Source organism: Scleropages formosus, chromosome 17, assembly GCF_900964775.1.
Source record: "Scleropages formosus chromosome 17, fSclFor1.1, whole genome shotgun sequence".
In the NCBI taxonomy this organism is placed as follows: Eukaryota; Metazoa; Chordata; class Actinopteri; order Osteoglossiformes; family Osteoglossidae; genus Scleropages; species Scleropages formosus.
This window is the reverse complement of record NC_041822.1, coordinates 26,232,952-26,254,289: the sequence shown is the minus strand read 5'-3', so window position 1 is coordinate 26,254,289 and position 21,338 is coordinate 26,232,952. Positions and strand designations below refer to the sequence as shown.

The 21,338-nt window shown below is 44.8% G+C and overlaps 1 protein-coding gene across 5 annotated transcripts; it reads right to left on the bottom strand.

The window, feature by feature from the left end:
* Positions 1-552: 552 nt before the first annotated feature.
* klhl22 (kelch-like family member 22) lies at positions 553-12,186 on the bottom strand. 5 transcript variants are annotated; one of them, XM_029259411.1, is made up of 9 exons: positions 11,882-12,186; positions 10,683-10,731; positions 10,064-10,341; positions 7,874-8,039; positions 7,187-7,498; positions 5,883-6,289; positions 5,575-5,767; positions 4,305-4,538; positions 553-4,068 (listed from the first exon to the last, which is right to left on the bottom strand). In XM_029259411.1, the coding sequence occupies exons 3-9, from the start codon at positions 10,294-10,296 to the stop codon at positions 3,727-3,729; spliced, it is 1,887 nt and encodes a 628-aa protein (XP_029115244.1). In that variant the 5' UTR covers positions 10,297-10,341; positions 10,683-10,731; positions 11,882-12,186; the 3' UTR covers positions 553-3,726. The 5 variants fall into 5 exon arrangements, with proteins under 5 accessions (XP_029115244.1, XP_029115247.1, XP_029115245.1 ...); XM_029259414.1 differs by lacking the exon at positions 10,683-10,731 and having other exon boundaries at positions 553-3,148; positions 3,996-4,068; XM_029259412.1 differs by lacking the exon at positions 10,683-10,731 and having other exon boundaries at positions 11,878-12,186.
* Positions 12,187-21,338: the final 9,152 nt, after the last annotated feature.

Genomic DNA, 21,338 nt, shown 5'->3' with positions numbered 1-21,338 from the left:
AGTCACAAGTCCACCTGAAGACGTCTTAACTGTTGGAGGAAACCCACACGAACGCGGGGATAACATGCAGACTCCACATAGACTGAGCTGGGTTTGATTCCATATTCACTGTGCATAGCCTGAACTTTTATACTCGTATCCCAAATTGTGTAAAATATCTACCTGTATAACAAAGTTGTATAATACTACTTATAAGCTGAGAAGGAGGCTATATGACAAACAGTAAAAGTAGAGCAAAATGGATGAGGTCAGAGTGCTTCTTCTCTCAGACAGCTGGAAGTTGGAACACTTTGTCTAGATAAACGGTGCTGGGTCTCTAGGGTCTGGTTCCAACATCTGCAAATGCAGAAAGAGCTGGATGAAAAGATGGAAATTAGTTTGGATCTTCATAGCATTGTGCAGGGCTGCAAGGGGCAGGTTAAGAAGGATGGATAAATGACTGTTCAACACCTTCTTCTGCAAAGTCAGTTTGAAGACAGCATATTTAATTAAATAGCTTCAGTAAAATCCATCATGCAGCTAAAGCTGTTATAATATTAATATATCAAGACTGACACTGAGACTAGGTTTTATCAAGATTACATAAGACTTCACATACAACAATGCATGCAATTCAGCTGTAGTCAAAAAAATCAGAGGGAATCTGTTTTGAAATGTTAGCAGTGTTCCTGTCAGTGTGGAAGTTACAATAATCTGTACAGTCATACAGCATATCAAGAGAAGTGGAGTTAGAGGCGATAGTTTCATTTCCTGTTCACAAGGTTTACATCATCTGGTGTGAACATGTTGAGGTAGACAGACGCAGGGCCAAAAAACGCAGTGTAGCACAATATGAGACTGTTATTGAAATCAAATTCAGATGACATTCACTTGTTCAACCTCAGTTGAATCTAAGTCAGTAAGGCAACACATACATAGTTATGCAAGTGACAATTTGTAAAACTTTCTTATGGTAATAGTGTTTTTAGGTCATTTGGAATTGTTTAGGGTTTGTAAGTTTTAACGACTCTAGTAACTCATGTAAGATTTGCAATAGTATATTTTATTTAAAATTTTATTAAACAATAAGTGTAAAAGTAACTGAACAAAACCTCAAAAGCACAGTGTTTTTTTTTTTCTTCTGCATTTGAAGGCTTGGTCTATGGACCAGGACAATGGGCTGTTGAAACAATGATGACAACTCCATTCTGAAACAACCGACATTAAGTCCTTTTCACCTAAATCACAGGAAGAAAACAACTGTCTGTTTTTCAGTGTTTCATGACATAGTTTATGAATTGAATGTAAACAAAAGCAAGTCTTCGCTGTTGTCTTACTCTGACATAAAAGCATATAAGAAATAACTGCAACTGTGAAAACAGGTACCTGTGAAAACCCAAATTTATGAGGAAGGCATGAGCAGAAACAGCAGGTAAAACACGATTTTGTTTAACTGCCTGTGCTGCAAAAATGGTTCTGGAAGATTAAGTCCCCTCTTGTTCAGCCATCCAATAAAGGACATTATCCATGGTGGTAGCGTGGCCTGGAACAAAAAAGTAGGCCACGATGACCTAGATTTGGGATTCCCTAATGCTTTATTTGAAAATAGACGGGTCGTTTGGGAGATCAAATTAAATGTGGTGACTCAACCTGTAGAGTGAGGCCTGCGTTTTCCTCGCCGGGGGGCTGAAGCCGCATATGTCAATCCCTGATTCAGAGTGCTGGTGTAGCCACGCATACAGGTGCACGTGCCTTAAAGAACCCCATCCCCTGTCATTAATGCTGCTGTTATGGCACACAGAGGTGTTAGTCTTGACCTCACAATAATTAAATGTAGAGAAACATGTACACTGTCTCTTTATCTTATGAGCAAAATTTGGATTAGAAGTCTGTTTGTAACTAGTCTTTTTGCCATCATGTCACAGTCAATAAAAACTTTAATACAGACTCTTAATTTATTCACGGGTTCTGTTCTGCAAAAGTTTTGGATGTAGCTATAATAATTTTAAATAAATTTTACTGAATTACTAGCTACATTAAAATCAAAACTAAAATGACAGAAAATAAAATTTCTACAAACTCCTATTCAACAATGATTTTAGAGGGATCCATCCCATAAATGTGTAACGGTCCTCATTTTGTTATTGATCACTGATCAGGAACACCAGCCATGGGCTGTAAACACTGTGGAAGTGAGTTAAATCAGGCAGTTTCACAGTCCTATTATCTTTAAGTGCTTTTACTGCCATCTGTCTGTTTGGTAAACAGGGTCTCTGCTACAGATATATTTTAGAAAATCTGCGAAGAAAATGCAATTAAAAATAAACTGGAAAATGGATATTTGGATCGTTTTCCTCGCTCGGTCGTTTGTAAAATAACGAGCCAGTGTACTGTCACATCGATTCTCTAACATGTCAGGATTACTATGTAACATCAGAACTCCAGTAATACTTTAGAATCATACATTTCAAATGTGCTATTCAACCTTGGAGTGTGGGTTCTGGAAAATGTAATCTTCTAGAAATAAATAAGGCACCTGAAATAAAATTGAACTCGAACATTTTAAAGTGCATATGTGAAGTCTTCATTCCTTCCAAAAAAAAAATCTGCCCACAGATGCCTGGTCCACAATTGCACCCATGAGTTTTGGAAAGTCTACAGCTGGCGGCTGTATAGACAGAATAAAAATAAAATAAACTGCTGTCTAAATGCTGGCACACAAAGTCATGCAATTAGAGACATATTACATTGACAGCATTTGCAATTAATCATTTCATCATTAGACAATAAAGTTCCTATTAAGAAAGTATCCCAATATGTCTTCAGTAATATGAATCAACAAAATTTTCCCCATCCAATTTTCCACAATTATAGGAAGTAGATTTTTGGAAAATCAGTTTATGTAAGAAGGAGAAGAACAAGCCAGGCCCGTTTGGACAGCTGAACAGAAGCACCAGTTTCAACCCTCTTCTCCGCAGTTTCAAATACTGCGCGTTCAGTGTCCTTGCATATTTGTAAGTGTGTGTGGAGTCCGCTAAAGGTTTGGAAATTTTCAAATCTAGGTGTCCATTTCTTTTCTGAGGAGTCTAGAGGCTACACTGATGTCAGGGGGTTGGCCTCTCTAGCAGTTTCTCTGTCCTCTCCCCAAGCCTGGCCCTGGGCAGACTGCCTGGAAGAGAATGGCAGAAAAAGACTTTGGCAAAAAAAAAAAAAGGGGGGGGAAAAATGCAAGGAAGAAGCTGAAAGAAGGGTGAGATGGCAAACATCCAAGCTGAGCCTCATGACATCCCAGGCCGTGACAAAAGTCAGCACCACTCAGACGAAGGGCGGGCCAGTTGGCCGTCTCCTCCCACAACCCACGCTGCCAGGAGTTCTGCTCAGCAAAAGGGCACAAAAATAACTATCTTGTTTAGCACTTGTTGATGGAGGACTTAACCCTTACTTTCATTTTACATCACTTGTTTTTCTTATCTGAAATGAGACACAGTAGCTATCACAGGCGTGTGGGTGGGCCCAAGTGTGAAATGCGCCACTCAATGCGTTATTTTTACTTGATGCCCAGTCATGTAATCTGATCTCATTTTTTCAGTTTAAAATTTTAAATGATATTTAGTCAGGGTAGTGTAAAGTACCACATCCCTCCTTCCACCCAAACAGTAATAAAGAAGTGAGACCTCTCTGTCTGGGTCACCCTTTGCTTCATCTATAGCGGGAACCAAAGCCAAAGTGTATGTCAAGCCTCATCGCTCAGTCATCGCTGGAGTCGTCCGAGTTGTCGAAGTCAGGGTCTTCCCAGGAGGCCTTGGCACGCTGGCCCCAGCCACGGGCCTGTGCCAGTGTGGCGCGGGGCATTAGTAGCTCGCAAGCTGCCAGGCCCGATACGCGCTCCTCGAAGGCTGCGCCACTCTCCCAGCGGTCGGCGGCCGGCTCATACACGTGCACGTGCTTCATACGGCTGCCCTTGTCATGGGAGCGGCCGCCCAGGACGTAGATCTGGCCATCCAGCACTGCCATACCTGGCTCTCCATGTCCTGCTGGCAGTGGGCTCACCAGCGTCCAGGTGTCTGCTGCTGCATTGTAGCATGCCACCTGCAAGGGGTAGAATCTCACATTGGGAATGCAGTGGCTGTGTGGGTGTGTGACTTGTGTAGGAAATGACTGTATTTGACAGTGGTTTTTACCCAGACTGACTTTCATAGCTCATTGTTTTACACACATTCGGACTCAAGGACTTCAGGTGACCCAGCCTAATTTCCTTCAGGTTTTGAACCTGCAACTCCTGTTCCACAAATCCCACACAAGCTGCCCTGGGTGCACTGTGGTACCTTGAGGACGTCACGTCGATAGCCACGCTCGTCGTTGCTGCCCCCAATGACGTAGGCCCGGCTCCCGAGTGACACCATGCCATGCCACGCGCGCTCCACGGGCCCCTCTGCATGGGCTGTCCACTGGTTGAACTGGGGGTCATAGCAGTACGTCTCCTTCAGGTAGGCGAGCCCCCGCCGTCCACAAGTGACGTAGATCTTTCCATCCACCACAGCTCCTGCGTGGGCATACACCTAGGGTCCAGTGAGGGTCAACGGTCATTCAGTCTTCTACTTCTAATGTTCAAATTTCACTTCTATCATAGTTATCATTACAGTACCAGTGATAACTGAGGCCACCTGCTGGAAACTATATTTTCACATTGCTTTCAGTTAACTAAGTTTGATCAGGAAATAAGCAAACAACTTCCCAGCTTTTTACAGAGATATAGGACACTCGTTTGTTGTTTACCTTCACCCTTTTGTCCAGTGTGTCCCATACAGGTATTGCCCAGGTGGACTTTCACCTTTCGCTGCTGCTGTACATTTCATGCCACTGGCACACAGTATGTGGCAAAAAAAGCATACAGCTCATACAGCTAATCCTGTTGAGAACTAAAGCAGCCATATAGTGTCGTGTCTTACTCTTTAGTTGTGCTACATATGGTCATAACAACCACCATTTCCCAAAAAAAAAAAAAAAAAAAAAAAACATGGAAGAGTTGTAGGTAAACATGGAGTTACTCAATAACTTCAGAAAAGCTGCCATTTCTATCATTCCCACACCCTCTAGTGGAGGAGAAATAATGCATTGGGTCTGCATGCAGATCTTGTTTTAGTGTCTTTACCTGCGCTAGTATCACCTCTTTTTGTTTTTCTTGCCTTATGCCTGTGTTAAAGTGCTCTGTGTCACTGCGTGAGAAGAACGCTCCATAAAAATAAAGTGAATTGAATATGAAGAGGTGCCATATGATCGTCAGCATTGATGCTGTACCCTGTGAAAGACCACACAGGTTCCACACAGGTTCTTCAACAACATTGCAACGCATTATCATCATTTATTTCACACCTTCCTACAAGGTGAGTTACAATGTGTGAAATTCACTAAGCAGGTTATACAACTGGGTCATTTTATTATCTTATTTCAGGGCAAGAATCCTGATCAGGAGAACTAGAGCTAGAGGTGGGACTGAAACCCGGGAACTTGCACTCACAAGGTGATTAATCTGACTACTGTGTGACCTGCTGTCCCTGTAACACCATATCATTCCAGTCCCCAGTGAACACTCACCTCCCTGCGGAGCGGAGCCATGTACTCCCAGCTGTTGGTGTGGGGGTTGTAGCGCTCCACGCAGTCCAGCTCGTTGCTGTAGTCGCGGCCCCCAATGGCATAGATGTACCCCCCTACCACACACACACAGTGGTCTGCATGCTGCTGCTGCAGGGGCTTGATGCTGCACCAACTGTTGTGACGAGGGTCATACCTGGGGGGTTGTGAAGATGTTCGACAACAAGGCAAGTCAGGGGAGGGCAGCACGTGGAGCTGCACTAATCATAAGCATTCAACAACCATTACTGATGCGTCTTCCTGTGTCCCACCTCCAGCAGCGGGTCTCGGCGCGGAAGCTGCTGGTGTTCTTATCGCCACCGATGAGATAGACAAAGTTGTTGAGCACAGCAATGCCCTGGTTGGACATGCGAGGCGCCTGTGGGGCAGCCAGTGTTCTCCACTCAGCCCATGATGGGTGGAAGACCTGGAGCTCGTCGCCGTGGGCAACGGAGCCGGGTGAGTACATGCCGCCGAAGCCCAGGATGCAGCGAAAACGCGAGCGTGGCTGTGTGAGGGGCCCCTGGAGCACAGGTTGCCACAGCTCCTGCCCGTGGTAGTGTAGGGCAGCGGTGATGCGCTCCCGTAGTGCACAGCGACGCAGCCGCTCATGTAGACGCTGCAGCACTGGCCGCTCCATGAGGCAGAAACGCACTGCCTCCAACATGGGCAGGGGGTCCTGGTAGGCACAGGCACAGGACTTTCATAATAAACCTCCATGCCGCTGACTGACAGCACTGCACACTGACACAGAGTCCTGCTGTGGATCTCTGCAAGGTTGCGTTATAGGTGGTCCTCGAGTTATGACATACGTGAGTTGTGACGCCCCAACCTTACGACGGCCGTCACACTAACCTAATTAAATTAGTTTTTCGTAATGTCTAATGTTGACCGCTCCGCCTCCTATATGATAACATTGGCTGGCTGTGCTACCCCAAACCACCATATTTCTTACCGAGTCGGTCAACGTGTGGTCAGTGGTAGAATTTCATTTACAAAAATGTTTTATGCAGAGAAAGTTTTATTTGTAATTCCATTCAAGTTTATTTTTTTACAGTGTCCAACAAGCAAAAATGTGAGTGTTTTGACAGTGCAGAAAAGAAGCTAAACAAATTTTGACATTAAAACATGAAAATATAATACTGGACTGCATTTACATTACTATTATTCTATACTAATATATGGGGTACGGTAGCGCAGCGCGCTTGACCGGGCCCTGTTCTCTGGTGGGTCTGGGGTTCGAGTCCTGCTTGGGGTGCCTTGGGACGGACTGGCGTCCCGTCCTGGGTGTGTCACCTCCCCCACCAGCCTTGTGCCCTGTGTTACTGGTTAAGGCTCCAGTTTGCTGTGACCCTGCTAGGGACAAGTGGCTTCAGCCAATGTGTGTGTGTGTGTGTGTGTGTGTGTGTGTGTGTGTGTTTATATAATACAGCATAAGGGGGTTTGCGACTAACAATGACAATGACTTATGACAAGGTCATTAAAATGGAACCCTGCTGTAAGTTGAGGACCACCTGTATCCCTGTACAATCATTTCCACTCACACAAAAAATGTAGACCAAGAGACTGGCCTCACCTGTAAGCAAACCTGGTCTGTCTCCACCTGCTCAGGGCTGTAGTGGTAGTGCAACGCAGCCTCGTACACCTCGTTCTCTGAGTCCACCTCCAGATCATCACTGGAGAGCACGCTGAAGACCTTTTCCTTGGGAAGCTGGCGGTAAATGGGAGTCCGTGAGAAAGTCTGGATGTTCTTCAAGAGGTAGGAGTGCACTTTGGCTCCCAGCTGCTCCAGCCCATACATGTCAGCCAGCTTGTAGACCTCCAGGATATTGTCATCATCCAGCCAGGTGAAGAGAAAATCACAGCAGAAGTCTATCACATCTTGAATCTGCAGGAAAATTTATGGTATAGGTCAGAAATAGCAAAAGCAATCTTTATGATATTTTTTCAAATCTGCAGGAATAAGCTATAGGTCATGATCAGACATTTTCATAGGAAACATGGTCAGATAAGCGTACTGGAATGCCAGAGAAATTGCACTGGTCACACCATGCTTTTGAAGAAAAAAAAAGCCACATTGAAGCATTTTCCATAAAAGAATTTACAGTGACCTTTATTCTGGTGATGCTCTTATTCAGAATTTCTTCGCGGATATGGTTTTACTCATTTCAACAGCTGACCAGTTCTTTGAACTGAGCAGTTGGATGATGTTGAAAACAGAACACAGGCAGACAGTGCTCATGGCCCTCAGGCCGAATGGTACCTGAAGCAAGCTGGCCGCACACAGAACCTCCTGCACGTTCTCCAGGTCCAGCTCCAGCTCTGCTGTGTAGATGAAATCCAGGAGCTTGCTCATGGCTGTGTGCGTGACACCATGGAGAGGCACCTCTGATTCCCGCATCTCTCGCAGTCCCCCAGCAAACATGCCCCTGGGGAAAACAGGATCTGGATAACATGCCAGGAACAGTTCCGTGTCAGAAGACCAAACAAAACTACTGTGTAAAACACAGTGATTTCTGACCCCAGGCTCCACACATATCAAGCGGTACATTGCATCACATTCACAGATAATTCAGCTCCTCATATTCTAAACTTTTTATCTTCTTGCAGATTAACTTCAGCACATTTGCCCACCAAGCCTATGGATGGCAGTCACCCTTCAGAGTATTCAAACACAATAGGTGTGGGACTAACTTAATTCAACTCACTTCCACAGTGTTTAGAGACTATGTGGTGTTCTTCAGTGTTAGTGATCAATAAGGGAGATGGGACAGCGGGTGACGTAGTGGTTACTGCTTTGCTCTCGATAGACCCAAATTCAAATCCCACCTCCTACCCTTGACCATATACCTTTATTCATTTAGCAGATGCTTTTCTCCAAAGTGACGTACATCTCTGAGAAAATACAAAGAGTTCATTACATCAAACAGAAAGAGACTTGGGTGCGCACACACACGTGATTCTTGAGTACAGTCCATTTGTCACATACCATGGTATGAACCAGTGTACACTGCATGAGTAGCTGCATATGGGCTTTCAATTATTAAACAAATTGTTAACATTATAAAACAAACACGTGCATGTTTATTGAGCTCTTAAGAGATCGAGGGAGAAGTGCGTCAGAAATAGATGAGTTCTGAGACCCTTCTTAAATGCAGAGAGAGAAAGAGAGAGTCAGCAGTTCTGAGCGAAAGGGGGACGTCATTCCACCACGCTGGAGCCAGAACCGCAAACCTTCGTGCTTTGGATTTTGGACCTGTTGTGCGTGGGACCACCAAGCGGGTAGAGCTGGAGGAGTGTAGCAGTCTGGTTGGGGTGTAGTGACTCATCGGGTCTCGTAGATATCGCGGAGGAGATCTACTGATGGTTTTATAGGCTGTAGCCAGAGTGCTGAATATGATCTAACTTGTGCAGCAGTGTTCTGTATCAACTGGAGAGGTGTGATGGCTGAGGTCAGAAGACCAGACAGGAGAGATTTGCAATAGTCCAGGTGGGATATCACCATGGTCTGGACCAGGAGTTGTGTACAGTTTTTTTGTGAAATGGAGTAGATTCTGTGGATGTTATCAAGTCAATTGTTACTCCCAGGCTCTTAGGCAACGAGGAAGGGGAACTGAGCGAATTGTCCAGGTTGACAGAGTTCTTGACATGAGGGCCAACCAATTGGGAGGGGAAAGATCTTTGTTTTGGGGAGGCTAAGTTGTAGGTGCTGATCAGACATCTACATTTATTCATTTAGCAGACGCTTTTGTCCAAAGTGACGTACATCTCAGCAAAAGTACATCTAGGCAGAGGTGTCCAAGAGGCAAGTGGCAACGAGTGAGGAAATGTCTGTAGCTCCGGACAGAAAGGAAAGGATGAGGTGAGTATTGTCGGTATAGCAGCGGTAGGAGAATCCACACACAGAAGTTCAGAGTGACCAATTTCTCCTGTCTTTGGACAGTTGGATGAAACCAGAGTAACTGTAGAAAACCCACACGAATACGGGGAGAACATGCAAACTCCACACAGACTAAGCTAGACTGGATCCCACGACCAAACCTACAGCCCAGAGGCTGCTGGGCACCAGCACTACCAACTGTGCCACCCTCTAGAGAGCTGATCATAAGATGAGGGGTCTGTATAATCACAAATGAAGTGACTGTGAGAGAGTGAGATGTGCTAAGATCATCAACAGAATGTGACACGTAGACATCAAGACGAAGTGTGTGACATCACAGCGAGTGGTGTGTGTCTACTGAAGAAAGTGCAAAGATCTGCTTGATGGAGATCTAAGCCAAGGGCTTTATTGCAGGGTACACAGAAATTTACTGAACAGAGAGTACAACAGTAGAGGGCATGAGAAAGGTCCCCATAGAGAGATGTGTCACAACTGACCAGAGACCAAGCAGAACACAGACTGGGAATCTTGTCTGACATCAGGGTGACCCAGATCACCCGAATCCACCGTTACCTGAAGTAGTCGCAGGAGGCGGCCAGCAGGATCCTGTGTGCCTGGATGGGTCGACCCTCGACCAGCAACGTGACGTCAAACAGAGCGCCTCCTTCCCTGAGCGCCAACAGCCCTCCCAGAAGGCCTTGTGGGTGGGCATGGCTCCTATACTTCTTCTGGCTGCTCCGCGACGCAGGGGAGCAATCCGCGCCCTTTGGGGCAGTTTCCGCGTCCTCCGCCATTGTGCGGCCCATCAGCTGGACTCCTCTCCAGCGCTCACATCATGCTGCTGTTCATGTCTAGCAGGGCACAGAGAGGGGAAGCACAGGTAGGACCGATCTCCACCCAGTTCTGTTCACTCAACTTGTGGAAGCAGGTTTTATGTAGGCAACATAGCAGAAGGTGGTGTAGTGGTTACTTAGACCTACTGTCCTGCAACCCAAAGGACCAGGGTTCGAATACCTGCTTTTGCCGTTATACCCTTGAATTGATATAGTAAAAATTTCCTAGCTGTATAATTTTGTGTACCAGTGTAAAGTTGATCATCTAATATTGCAAGGTACCTTGGAGAAAGGATTAAGATAAAAATGGTTAATAAGGTAAATAGGACAGCAAATGGCATAGTGGTTACAGTTATCACCTTGGATTTAAAGGGTCCGGTGTCAAATCCCAGATCGTACTGTAGTATCCTGAATTACAGCAGTGAGAAAAGTACCAAACTGGATAGTTAAGTAATTCTAAGTAGTCCAACAAACAAAGCAAGAGGAACAGATAAATGAACAAATATAAAAATGACATTACACAAGATTCACAGCAGGTATAACATTTAAATACACAAGCCAGGGAACTGACACACCGACCTAGTGTAGAAACGTCTGGAACAGACAGAGCTGAGTAAGGAGCAGTACCAATTTACATTTGAAATGTTCCGTAACAACGGAATCTCTCTCTGCGTTACTCAGCTGACACATGATTTTATTCAAAACACAGCACAGAGCAACAGCAGTAACTTTTACTTTACTTTACAGTCAATTCAGAGTGAAGTTCTGTGTTCGCTGGTCAAGGCTACGTCGACGTCGTCCTTCACTCACTGTTATAATACTTCTTCCTCACTCACAGTTACTGCTGTTTCTGTCCGAACCTTCGCCGGTTTTTGTTTTTTTAATATATAATATATATATATAATATTATATACACACGTCGTGTATCAGCTGTGTCCGCTCACGGTCCAGGAGGTAAGCTGGACATAATAATAAGTCCATAACGATCATTCGGAGCGAAAGATACACAAGTGTCGTGTTATGATCGCTGACTCGGTCGGAACGTCCCACATTGATTCATTGTGGTGTACTAAAATTAAATCCGTCACTCGGGAAACGGAGAGAGACCTAGGCTAGGTTCGAATCCCCCTGCAGGCCGGGTACACTTGTACGTAGTACCTGCTCTGGCCTGAATTGACAGAGTGAGTGAGTAAGGGGGGGGGGGGAGGAGGAAAAAAAAAAAAAAAAAAAAAAAATCACGCCGCTGCATAAATCTCTTGTGAATTTATTAGTGTAAACAGCGTGGTGTAAAACAGCTGTACTGTAATTATAATAACATGTAATAATAAATAAAATGATGGATAATTAAACTCACTGACTAGTCGCGAGCCTCCCACCCACCAAACTGATGATGATTGTGTGTCCAGCATAAACAGGCACAAGTGTCCATCACTGACAGTCAGTGTTGCTATGGCTTCAAAAGCAGGCACTTGAGCACAGTTATCAGTTGATGGAAACACAGAAAACCATGAACTCCGTCACAAACAGGGAATAAGACGCACTCGTCATACATACGCACACATAAAGGGATGTAAACAAGGCGCTGTTTCGCTTCGTTTTTCCGCTCGATGTCGCGCTGCTGTCAGCGCAGCTTCGCTTTCGCTCTTCCAGTAGCGCCGTGACGTCACATCCGCCCGCAAAGCACCTTTTCCTGCGCAGCGGCGCGGTTTTGGGTGCGCGAAGAAGGAAGCGCACGCAGCGTTCATTTCGAACGATTAATTTGAACACCAGTACCAGCGAAATAATGCTCTTGGGCCGCCAACCCCGTGTTCGTCAGGACTTGCGCCTAAAGCCCTCCTTCTCAAATAGCGTGCTAGTCTCCAAGCTTGCTTTTTTTTTTTTTTTTTTTTTTTTTTTTCTTCCGACAAACTGCGAAACACGATCAGCCCATCATTTCCTCCAGAAGTGCCCCCAGTGGTTGCACAGCCACATTTCACATTTTTCCCACAATGCAACTATTTACATTGAACAGGTTTCCCGCCTAAACACAGTAACGCGGCTCGCGACAGTATTTTAAGTCCCACAAGTTCCGACTTGTGCGTGTCTTTACGTGCTCGGTGTGTTGCCTTGCTGTGGAGCACTTTTCGCTTTGTCCTACATTCACACTGACTCCTTTAGCAGACACCTCAGTGCTACAGGGACCACTGACTCCTATCCAAGGCCACTTGCAGCGATGGACACGCTGCACTGAACTCCCTACAGTCACTCACACCTTTATAAACGTTGTCACAGTCATGTGGGCCCAGCGATTTAGAGTGAACGCTTCGAACACAGCTGGTAGCGTAGTGCTTACAGCACTGCCTCTGGACCCTCAGGTTCAAATCCTGCCTCTAGCTGTAATACCCTTCAATGAGGTGCTTATCCTAAATTGCTACAGTAATGTTACCCAGCTGTATAAATGGGTAAAGAACTGTAAGTAGCTTAAAATTGTAAGTTGCTTTGGAGAAAAGCGTCAGCTACATGATTAAATGTATATACATGCATGTTCCCCCTCACTGGGGGTAACCAGAGCACCTGGAATTGAATTCACTTCTGAATGCAAAGTCCAGCAAGTGTGAGGCAGCAGTGCTACTGGCTGTGCTTCACAATTCTCCATGTAGAATTGCTTTAGCTCACCAAAATTTGGGGTTTTAAAGCATGAAAGGCTCCATCTGAGGTCTTGCCACAACATCTGTCAGGTTTCGGTCAGGGCTTTGACTAGGCCATTCCATAACTCTTTCCAGACTGACTTCCAGAAGTCTAAAGGAATGTTTTCAGTATAGCATGATTTCCCTAAGAACCACTGTGGCAAACATAAATTGGCCTGAAATTGTGGACCTGACACTTGTGCGGTTGTAAAGGAATCTGCGGGTCCAGCTGACATTGTGTTGTGTTATATGGAGATTTCCTTACCTTCAGAAACATATGAAACTATCTGCCGCACTCTGTAAAGCATGTTGTCCAGGCCATGGTGATTTCCAGCCTGGACTACTGCAGTCCCCTCCTTTCAGGTTTTCCAGTCTCTGATGTCAAGCCTCTCCATCTGATACAGAACACTGCTGTATGAGTTGTTTCTGGCATGCCAAATTCTTTCCATGTATCTCCCCTCCTAATTTGTCTCCATTTGCTTCCTGTAGTTGTTCACCTGTATCAAGATCAACACTTGTTACAGCCCACAGGACAGTCAAAGGATCTGTCATGATAAAAGCAGCACCAGATCAGTCCTTACACCCACTCGGAGTTTTGTGTTCCACCACCTCTGGCCGCTTGGTGGTCCCACTCACAAGTGTCCAAAATATAAATCCTGTTGGTTCTCAGTTTTGAAATGATCTGGGCGATCAAAAACCTCTGTCCCTCAGAGCTGCTGAATTCCACCCAGCAATCAAGAATGGTCTCAACCCATCTCTTTCATAGCTACTTCTCTCCTGATCTTGGCGTGGCACGGTGACCCAGTGAGTACCGCTGCTGCCTCACAGCGCCTGGGTGGTGCGAAAGAACATGGGTTTGTTCCCCACTTAGTCTGTGTGGAGCTTGCACGTTCTCCCCGTGTCTGTGTGGGTTTCCTCCCACAGTCCAAAGACATGCTGTTCAGGTCCCCCTTAGTGTGTGAGTGACACACAGAGAGTGTGTTTCACCGATGTATGGATGAGTGACCTATTGTAAGTAGTGTATCTAGTAGTGTAAATCACCTTGGTGAATAAGGTGTGTGGGCTAGTAACACTACATAGTATCCATTGTAAGTTGGTTTGGAGAAAAGTGCCTGCTAAGTGAATAAATGAATGATCTCCACAAATGAGTCTATCACCATCTGCAATGATTGTCTGTGTATTTGCCATTTGAATGTTACTTCTGTATGGAGCTACTTGAGGGCTGTGAACCAGCACCATGGTGATGCCAGACACACAAGCTGTTCTTTAATAATTCTATATCTATTTCTGTATTGGGGGGTGTGGTGGCGCAGTGGGTTGGCCCGCAGTCCTGCTCTCCAGTGAGTCTGGGGTTCGAGTCCCGCTTGGGGTGCTTTGCGGTGCCTTGCGGTGGACTGGCATCCCGTCCTGGGTGTGTCCCCTCCCCCTCCAGCCTTACACCCTGTGTTACCGGGTAGGCTCTGGTTCCCCGTGACCCCGTAAGGGACAAGTGGTTCTGAAAATGTGTGTGTGTGTGTATTTCTGTATTGAATTCACTTTTTTCTCTGCCTTTGCAGAAAACCATCTGAGAAAAGAATGAATGTAATGTCGCTGCGGTAGGAATCCCATACTGATAGGTGTAAATCTAGGATAGCACTTACTTGGCAGCACTTGTTACATGTGTACTGGTCTTCAATGAATGTAACAAAAACAACAACAGTTGCGCCATCCTGTTGTGGTGGTCTTTGGAAGACATGTCAAACAAGCAATTTTGTGCCTTCCATAACTGTACAAGGCCCCCCCCCCCCCACCATAATTTCACAGGCCTTTCTTCCATCTCCTTGACCAAAAGGGAATGTGATATGCATCATTACAGCTGATTGGCCACTGCTGTTATTGCTGGATGTATTAATAGCACAGCTCATAGTTTAGGGTGGTCTAGAGTTCAAAAGCAAAGCCAATGTGAGCTGTATAACCACTTAAACACAACATTCAAGCATAGAGCTATAAAAATAGTTAGATCTGGCATCCATGGGTTAACTGCAGCTCTTTGTTTCCATTCCTCTCCATATTTATTAGTTAGTAGTCATTTGTTGTTACTCTCATTATTAGTGATTTTGAGAAAGTTACAGCAGGTAGTATCATGGTTAGAGCTACTCTTGTACTTGGAAGTCTCAGGTTTGAATCCCATCTTCTGCTCTCGTGCCCTTGAACAAGGCACTTTACCTGAACTGTTTCAGTAAAAGTTACCCAGTTGTTTAAATGGCTGGATTAGTGTAACTAGCTTAACACTGTAAGTTGCTTTGAGAAAACACATCAACTAAATGTCATTAGCCTTTAGAGAAATACATAATTTCTTTATTTCTTTATTTTCATGTGACATTGAAATGTTTGTTGCCTCTATGTATTTTTAGCACCTGTGCTTTATTTGTGGTTTTAACTGAAGCATGCAAGTTTCATGTTCATTATATTTTTGAACATGACAATGAAGATAAACTGAATTGCACCCAAGGGGGCATAATTTGGTGCCTGATCCAGTAGGAGGCAGTATATGCTTTTTGTGGAACTGCAGTCTGCTACTACGTGCAGAAAACATAACATGTCGGCAGAATTCCCATCCTTTAACCACAAATACAGCTGTCTGTTGTCAATGCCTGATGTCATCGTGCATCATCCATAATTTTTCATGTTTTGATTTGATTGTTTTTTTAATCTGTCAGTCTTCGGTAATACCCCTTTTGGTTCAGACCACTGAAATGGTCAAGTGTTTAGTGGTAAATATTTTTCTACAAATTAATATCTTCATAATTTTTTAGCCCCTAACAACCACATGTTGTGCTTTAATAATGCGTTAACTTGTTCCTGGAAATCTGCTCATAAGGAAATTTCTTGTAACTCAAACATGCAAAATGCTTTATCTTTTAAACACAGCGAAATGTAATTCAAAACCAAGTTCAGAATTTCAGAACTGCTGCGGGCACCTTTAAATCCAGATGTAAGAACCACAACATTTTTTACGGTTGGTTTTCCCCCTTTCCTTTTCTGTTTGTTTGTGTTTCCTCCCACTGTCCAAAGACATGTTTTCAGGTGGACTGGTGATTGAGTTGTCCATTGTGTGTGTGTGTGTGACTGTTTGAGGCTACCCTGTCCCTGAAACACAAAATCAAAAATTCATCATTTTTTCCACTTCAAGTTTTAACCTGTTAAGTGAATTCTTTATGATTTTTAATCTTTAAAGCATTTTCTTTAAAACTTTTCAGAGCTTATTATTCTTATACAAGGTGTGAACTAACAGTGGCTCGTTATTGTCACATGGAACTGAGGACGCCGGGGCAGCTGGACCCAAGTGCAGGATCGTTCGTCAGGAACCAAGGGGTCAGGCAAGTTCTCATTGTCGGGGAGTCGGTCGATCGGCGGTCAGAGTGAGAGCGAGGATCCATGGACGTGGTCAGGGAACGATGCGAAGGGTCAAAAGCCGGAGAACGGATACAGGAAGCAAGGGATGAGGAAGAGCAGGACATAGCGCAGGAGGGACGGTTGTGTCAGTGAGATTCTGCAAGGGAACGGGAGTGGAGGAGGGTCTTTTAAGGGTGCGTGTACTGATTGGTGTCAGGTGCTGTCCATGGTGATGTTGTTGAGGACGTGATAATTATATGACATTTACATTTACATGTATTCATTTAGGGAGGGGGTGCGGTGGCGCAGTGGGTTGGACCACAGTCCTGTTCTCTGGTGGGTCTGGGGTTCGAGTCCCGCTTGGGGTGCCTTGCGATGGACTGGCGTCCCGTCCTGGGTGTGTCCCCTCCCCCTCCGGCCTTACGCCCTGTGTTGCCGGGTAGGCTCCGGTTCCCCGCGACCCCGTATGGGACAAGCGGTTCTGAAAATGTGTGTGTGTGTGTGTGTGTGTGTGTGTGTATGTGTATGTGTGTGTGTGTGTGTATTCATTTAGCAGATGCTTCTCTCCAAAGTGGCGTACATCTCATAGAAAATACAATGTGTTCATTACATTAGGAGAAAGAGAGACATAGCTGCAGGCGTGTGATTCTTAAGTAACGTTAGTTTGTTTCTTTTCACTATGTGCACCCATGCTCATCATACGAGTGATGATAATATAAATTTTAGAAAACAAATTACACTTGCTTGTGAGTATAAATTTTTCTAATGCAGTTGTTTGTCCTTCAGGGAAGCCTGTACTATAAAATATACATTTTTTTCAGTTGTTTAAAACTTACGTATTGAACCTGTACATTTTAGTAAAACCTAAAGCCTTATCATGATTCAAAAACCATAGCCCCACCAAATTAGATTTAATATTTTGTCAATCAACGCATTCAGTGAAAATCACAATTGGATCTGAGCAATTAAGAGCTCAACTACTCCGGCATACCATGTCCACTGTCACAGATTTTTAGACATTACGAAGTGAGATGTAATTGTTGGCCATACAGACTATTAATAAATTAAGAAGTTTTTGTCGCTGTTATTCAGCGCTGCTGTCTACCGTTACTGAGAGAAGTGTCAGCACTGCTGTCGTTTCCATGCATTTCCATCAGTCATGGTCGCCTGGAGACACGCCGGCCACAATATGGAGCAAGTTTCAAAACAACTCTTGTTGGATTTGCAGGTTTTAGAGATTATTTGGGCGGCTCTCTCCAACATACAGAGAAAATATCCTCCGCGAATGTCTGGATATTTTTGGAAGCATCATTATTGGTTTCAGCAGCATTTTAATTAGACACATACATTTGTGTTGGTGTTATCAGTGCTGATGTGATAGGAGTGCAGCAGCTCCCTGTGGTATCGCGGTGCACACTTTGGGGTTTGTTCTCTATATACTGTACATATATATACTGTATGTATATAGGAGCCCATCCGAAGGGACCCTCTCTCCTTGGCACACATTCCATTTTTCTTGTATCCATCGTTGGAGTGCTGGGGTGTACTGGACAAAAATGAAAAGGGGAAATGAGGAAAATTAAGACTTTATTGTATGAAGTCTTGAGTTCATAGCTGACTGCAGCTTGTTATCCCTTATTTAGAGAAAGAGGTTAAAAGCATTTTAACAGCTTATGAAAAATAAATTTTGCATCTGTGTCTGTATGCACAGATATAGACATGGATTTATTATCTTTGTTGGCTCATATTTCCTGTATTGGTCCCTCACTGTTTCTCGCTGGACAACATGACTTAATTTTAAAAAATGTAATAATCTGAAGTACAGCTCCCATCCAATGGGGTGCTGGGTTTTCTGTCCTTAACAGAACCACTGGTTAACTGCTGTATAAATGGTCGAAGGAGGTGACTCATTCCTTGGTCATTAGGTTCCCTTTCCGCGCTGTCTGAAGGCCCCTCTATCCCTTTCTGCACATCAGATGTGTGGAGTGATGGTGTTGTTGTGGAGCTCTTGTTTCTGCAGGGCCTGTCTCTGCAGGTCTGCTCTTCTCCCTCATCTGCCCCTCTGGCTGCAGGGAAACTGCGTACGATCCATCTGCTTCAGAAGAACATACCGCAATGTGCCACAAGCTGCATGTAATTTTTATGAGGAAAAGCATCGTCCATTTAAAATCTGCTGGCATCTCATGTTTGCTATACTCTACTTCATCAAATGCCAGCAAAACAGCCATTTAGCTCTTTTTCATTCCACTGTTGCCTCTAGATCAGTGACAGCACTTCTCTTTCTGGCAGACATGAGCTCCAGACATTTGCTTGAGCAGCCACAGCTGACTGGAGCAGATGAAGAACAAAGTGACGGAGCGGTGTGTTTCCCGGCAGAGCTGTTAAACACGGTACAACCGAGGTTGGAAAGTCCCTGGAACAGTTTCAGCCACAAACCTTTATAGAACACTGATCTGAAGGGGCCTGTGTTTTTGCTCACTGTGATCTAGGAGGCACACGGCTATATTTCATTAATAAAAGTCAGCCTTTATTTAGTCCTTTTCTCATTCCTGCATGGTTGCATATGTGGAATGGAGGCAGTGTGCGGTCCTGGAGCAATGGCCATAAAGACAGGCGCGCTGCTCTGCCGGATACATCGCATGCAGTGTTCACCCCCAGAGCTGTACACATGATCTTATTTGGCACCCTGGACATTCGTCCAGTCATCCATCAATTTTAATTTTTTCACTCGTTCATCCATTTATTAGTGTCTTTGTTTGTGTAGTCTAACACAAGAGAGTTCAGTAGTGACACTAGTGGTGAGAACCGCAGAAACAGGACTGTTCAATACTGCCTCTATTGCCATGATAGTAATACAGTAATACTTCATTCATCCACTCATTTTCAGTAATTGTCCGTTCTGGGGAAGCATAGGGCACAAGGCAGGGTATTCCCTGGACTGGACACCGGTCATACACACTCATTCACACACACATGCGCACACACACTCTAGGCAATTTAGCCTCACCGATCTACCTGAAATGTATGTCTTTGGACTATGGGAGGAAACCAGAGCACCTAGAGGAAACTCACACACACAGGGAGAACATACACCAATGCTGCCCGCTGTACCACTCTATTGCAGCACCCTAGACGTGGCTAGAATATCCCTCACCGTATACCGAAGGACATTGATACAGGTAATACAGTAATATTGATTTATAGTGCTGCTGTTGCCAGTGTGGTCAAATATCAAGGATCTTAATTTACATTTTTGGGACAGCGTGGCTGTCACTGTGCTTTCTGACCTGTAGAAATAACACAGTAAAAAAAGCTACATTTTCTCCCTTTGTGTGTGTGTGTGTGTGCATGCATGTGAGTTTCCTGTGTCTGATGATCTATGAACTTACCTGATTTGGCTTTGTGTGCCTGCTCTGCTTTGTGAAAATTCTCTTGAACCCAGTGCCGCTCAGCTTCAACAAATATTTACTTTACAAACATGTCTTTTCTCTCTGCAGTTAATTACAGCCACAGGCCTCTGTATTTAACATCAGAGACATGATTAGTCCCAAAGTCACTGCACTGAAACACCGCGCTTTATACCAGTATGCAATAATTCCCCATAAATCTAGCCTGATGAAATTATTCTTAGTATCTTTCATTTCTGTCCAACATAATGTAACTATGCCATCAGATGAGGAATAGTTAGGTGCTGCGCAATATTTACATAAAGAGAATTGCGAAAAGTAATTTGTTATGCATGGCTTTTCACTAGAATGATATGTCCCTCAGAATTGAATGAATTATGTTCCTTTCTATGCAGCACTTTGCACAGTGGTGTGTGTTGTGTGTGTGTCGTTTTCTTCCCTGTAGTGTTTCTTGCGTTAAGAACACACACTTTCTGCTACTGGAAAGCTGGTGGTTCTTGCTGTTGACATGGCAACCATTTTCTCTACCTCCGTGGGCAAATGGATCCCTGATGAGGAGGATTCAAAGCCCAGGAAGGAGCGGGTTTCCTTGTCTTCCCAGCGGGAGTGGCCCAGATACTAGGGTAATGGGCCCCTCAGTGGCTGTTGGAAACGTGGTCACTCGGACCCCAGTTCTCCAGGAAGACACGGCCCACAGTAAACCCTGAGAGCAACTCCGCCTTCATCGTGTGCTGGCCTTCGACCCAATGGCCTCTGCAGCCCCAGCAGTGTGAGAGCAGGTAGTGAAGCGGTCAGCGCTGCTACCTTTGGGCCCAGAGGTCACAGGTTTGAATTCCACCTGCGGCTGTAGTACCCTTGAGCAAGGTACTTTTCCTAAGTTACTCCGGTAAATTTGCCGAGATGGGTAAATAATTGCAGTAATTGCGCTGGAGGCAAGTGTCTGATAAATTTATGCAGGGCAGCACAGGGATTGTGCTCCAGGAGCATCGAACCCACGTTTTCCTGAGACATATGGCTTCTTTCCTACAGTGTGCTGAAGGTGCCGGCGGTCTCTGTGTCTCTTTGTGTTTGAGAGCCTGCGCTGAGGGAAACACCCTCACCACACACTCTTTCTGTGATGTCTTTGCTCCAACCCTTTTGCTCAAGTCCAGTGGGAGTACACATTGCTGTTTTTATCTGGATGAAAATGGTGCAGCTGATAATTGCTCACTTTTTCTCTATCCCGTGTTGAAGTAGCTTTTTCAGACAGATGTTGTACTACATCTCTTCCTCCATGACAACATGGTGTTGGTTTGTATGCTGGAGGCTCACGCTGTACTGTATGTTAACATGTTTAGCAAACATAACTTACACTCCCACAGAGCAGGCAGAAGCTGACGACGGATATAAACAGAACCCACCATCCGCTGTGCTTTTGAACAGCAGCTCCAAATTTACTACAGCTTCTCTGTAATAGTCTGGCTCTTTGAGCAAAAGTGTTCAAAAACACCGGTCAATATCAGGTTTGTCCTGATGGCCTTGGCTTATGAAAGCTGGGCTTCTAATACTGAATATATCACTGAACATG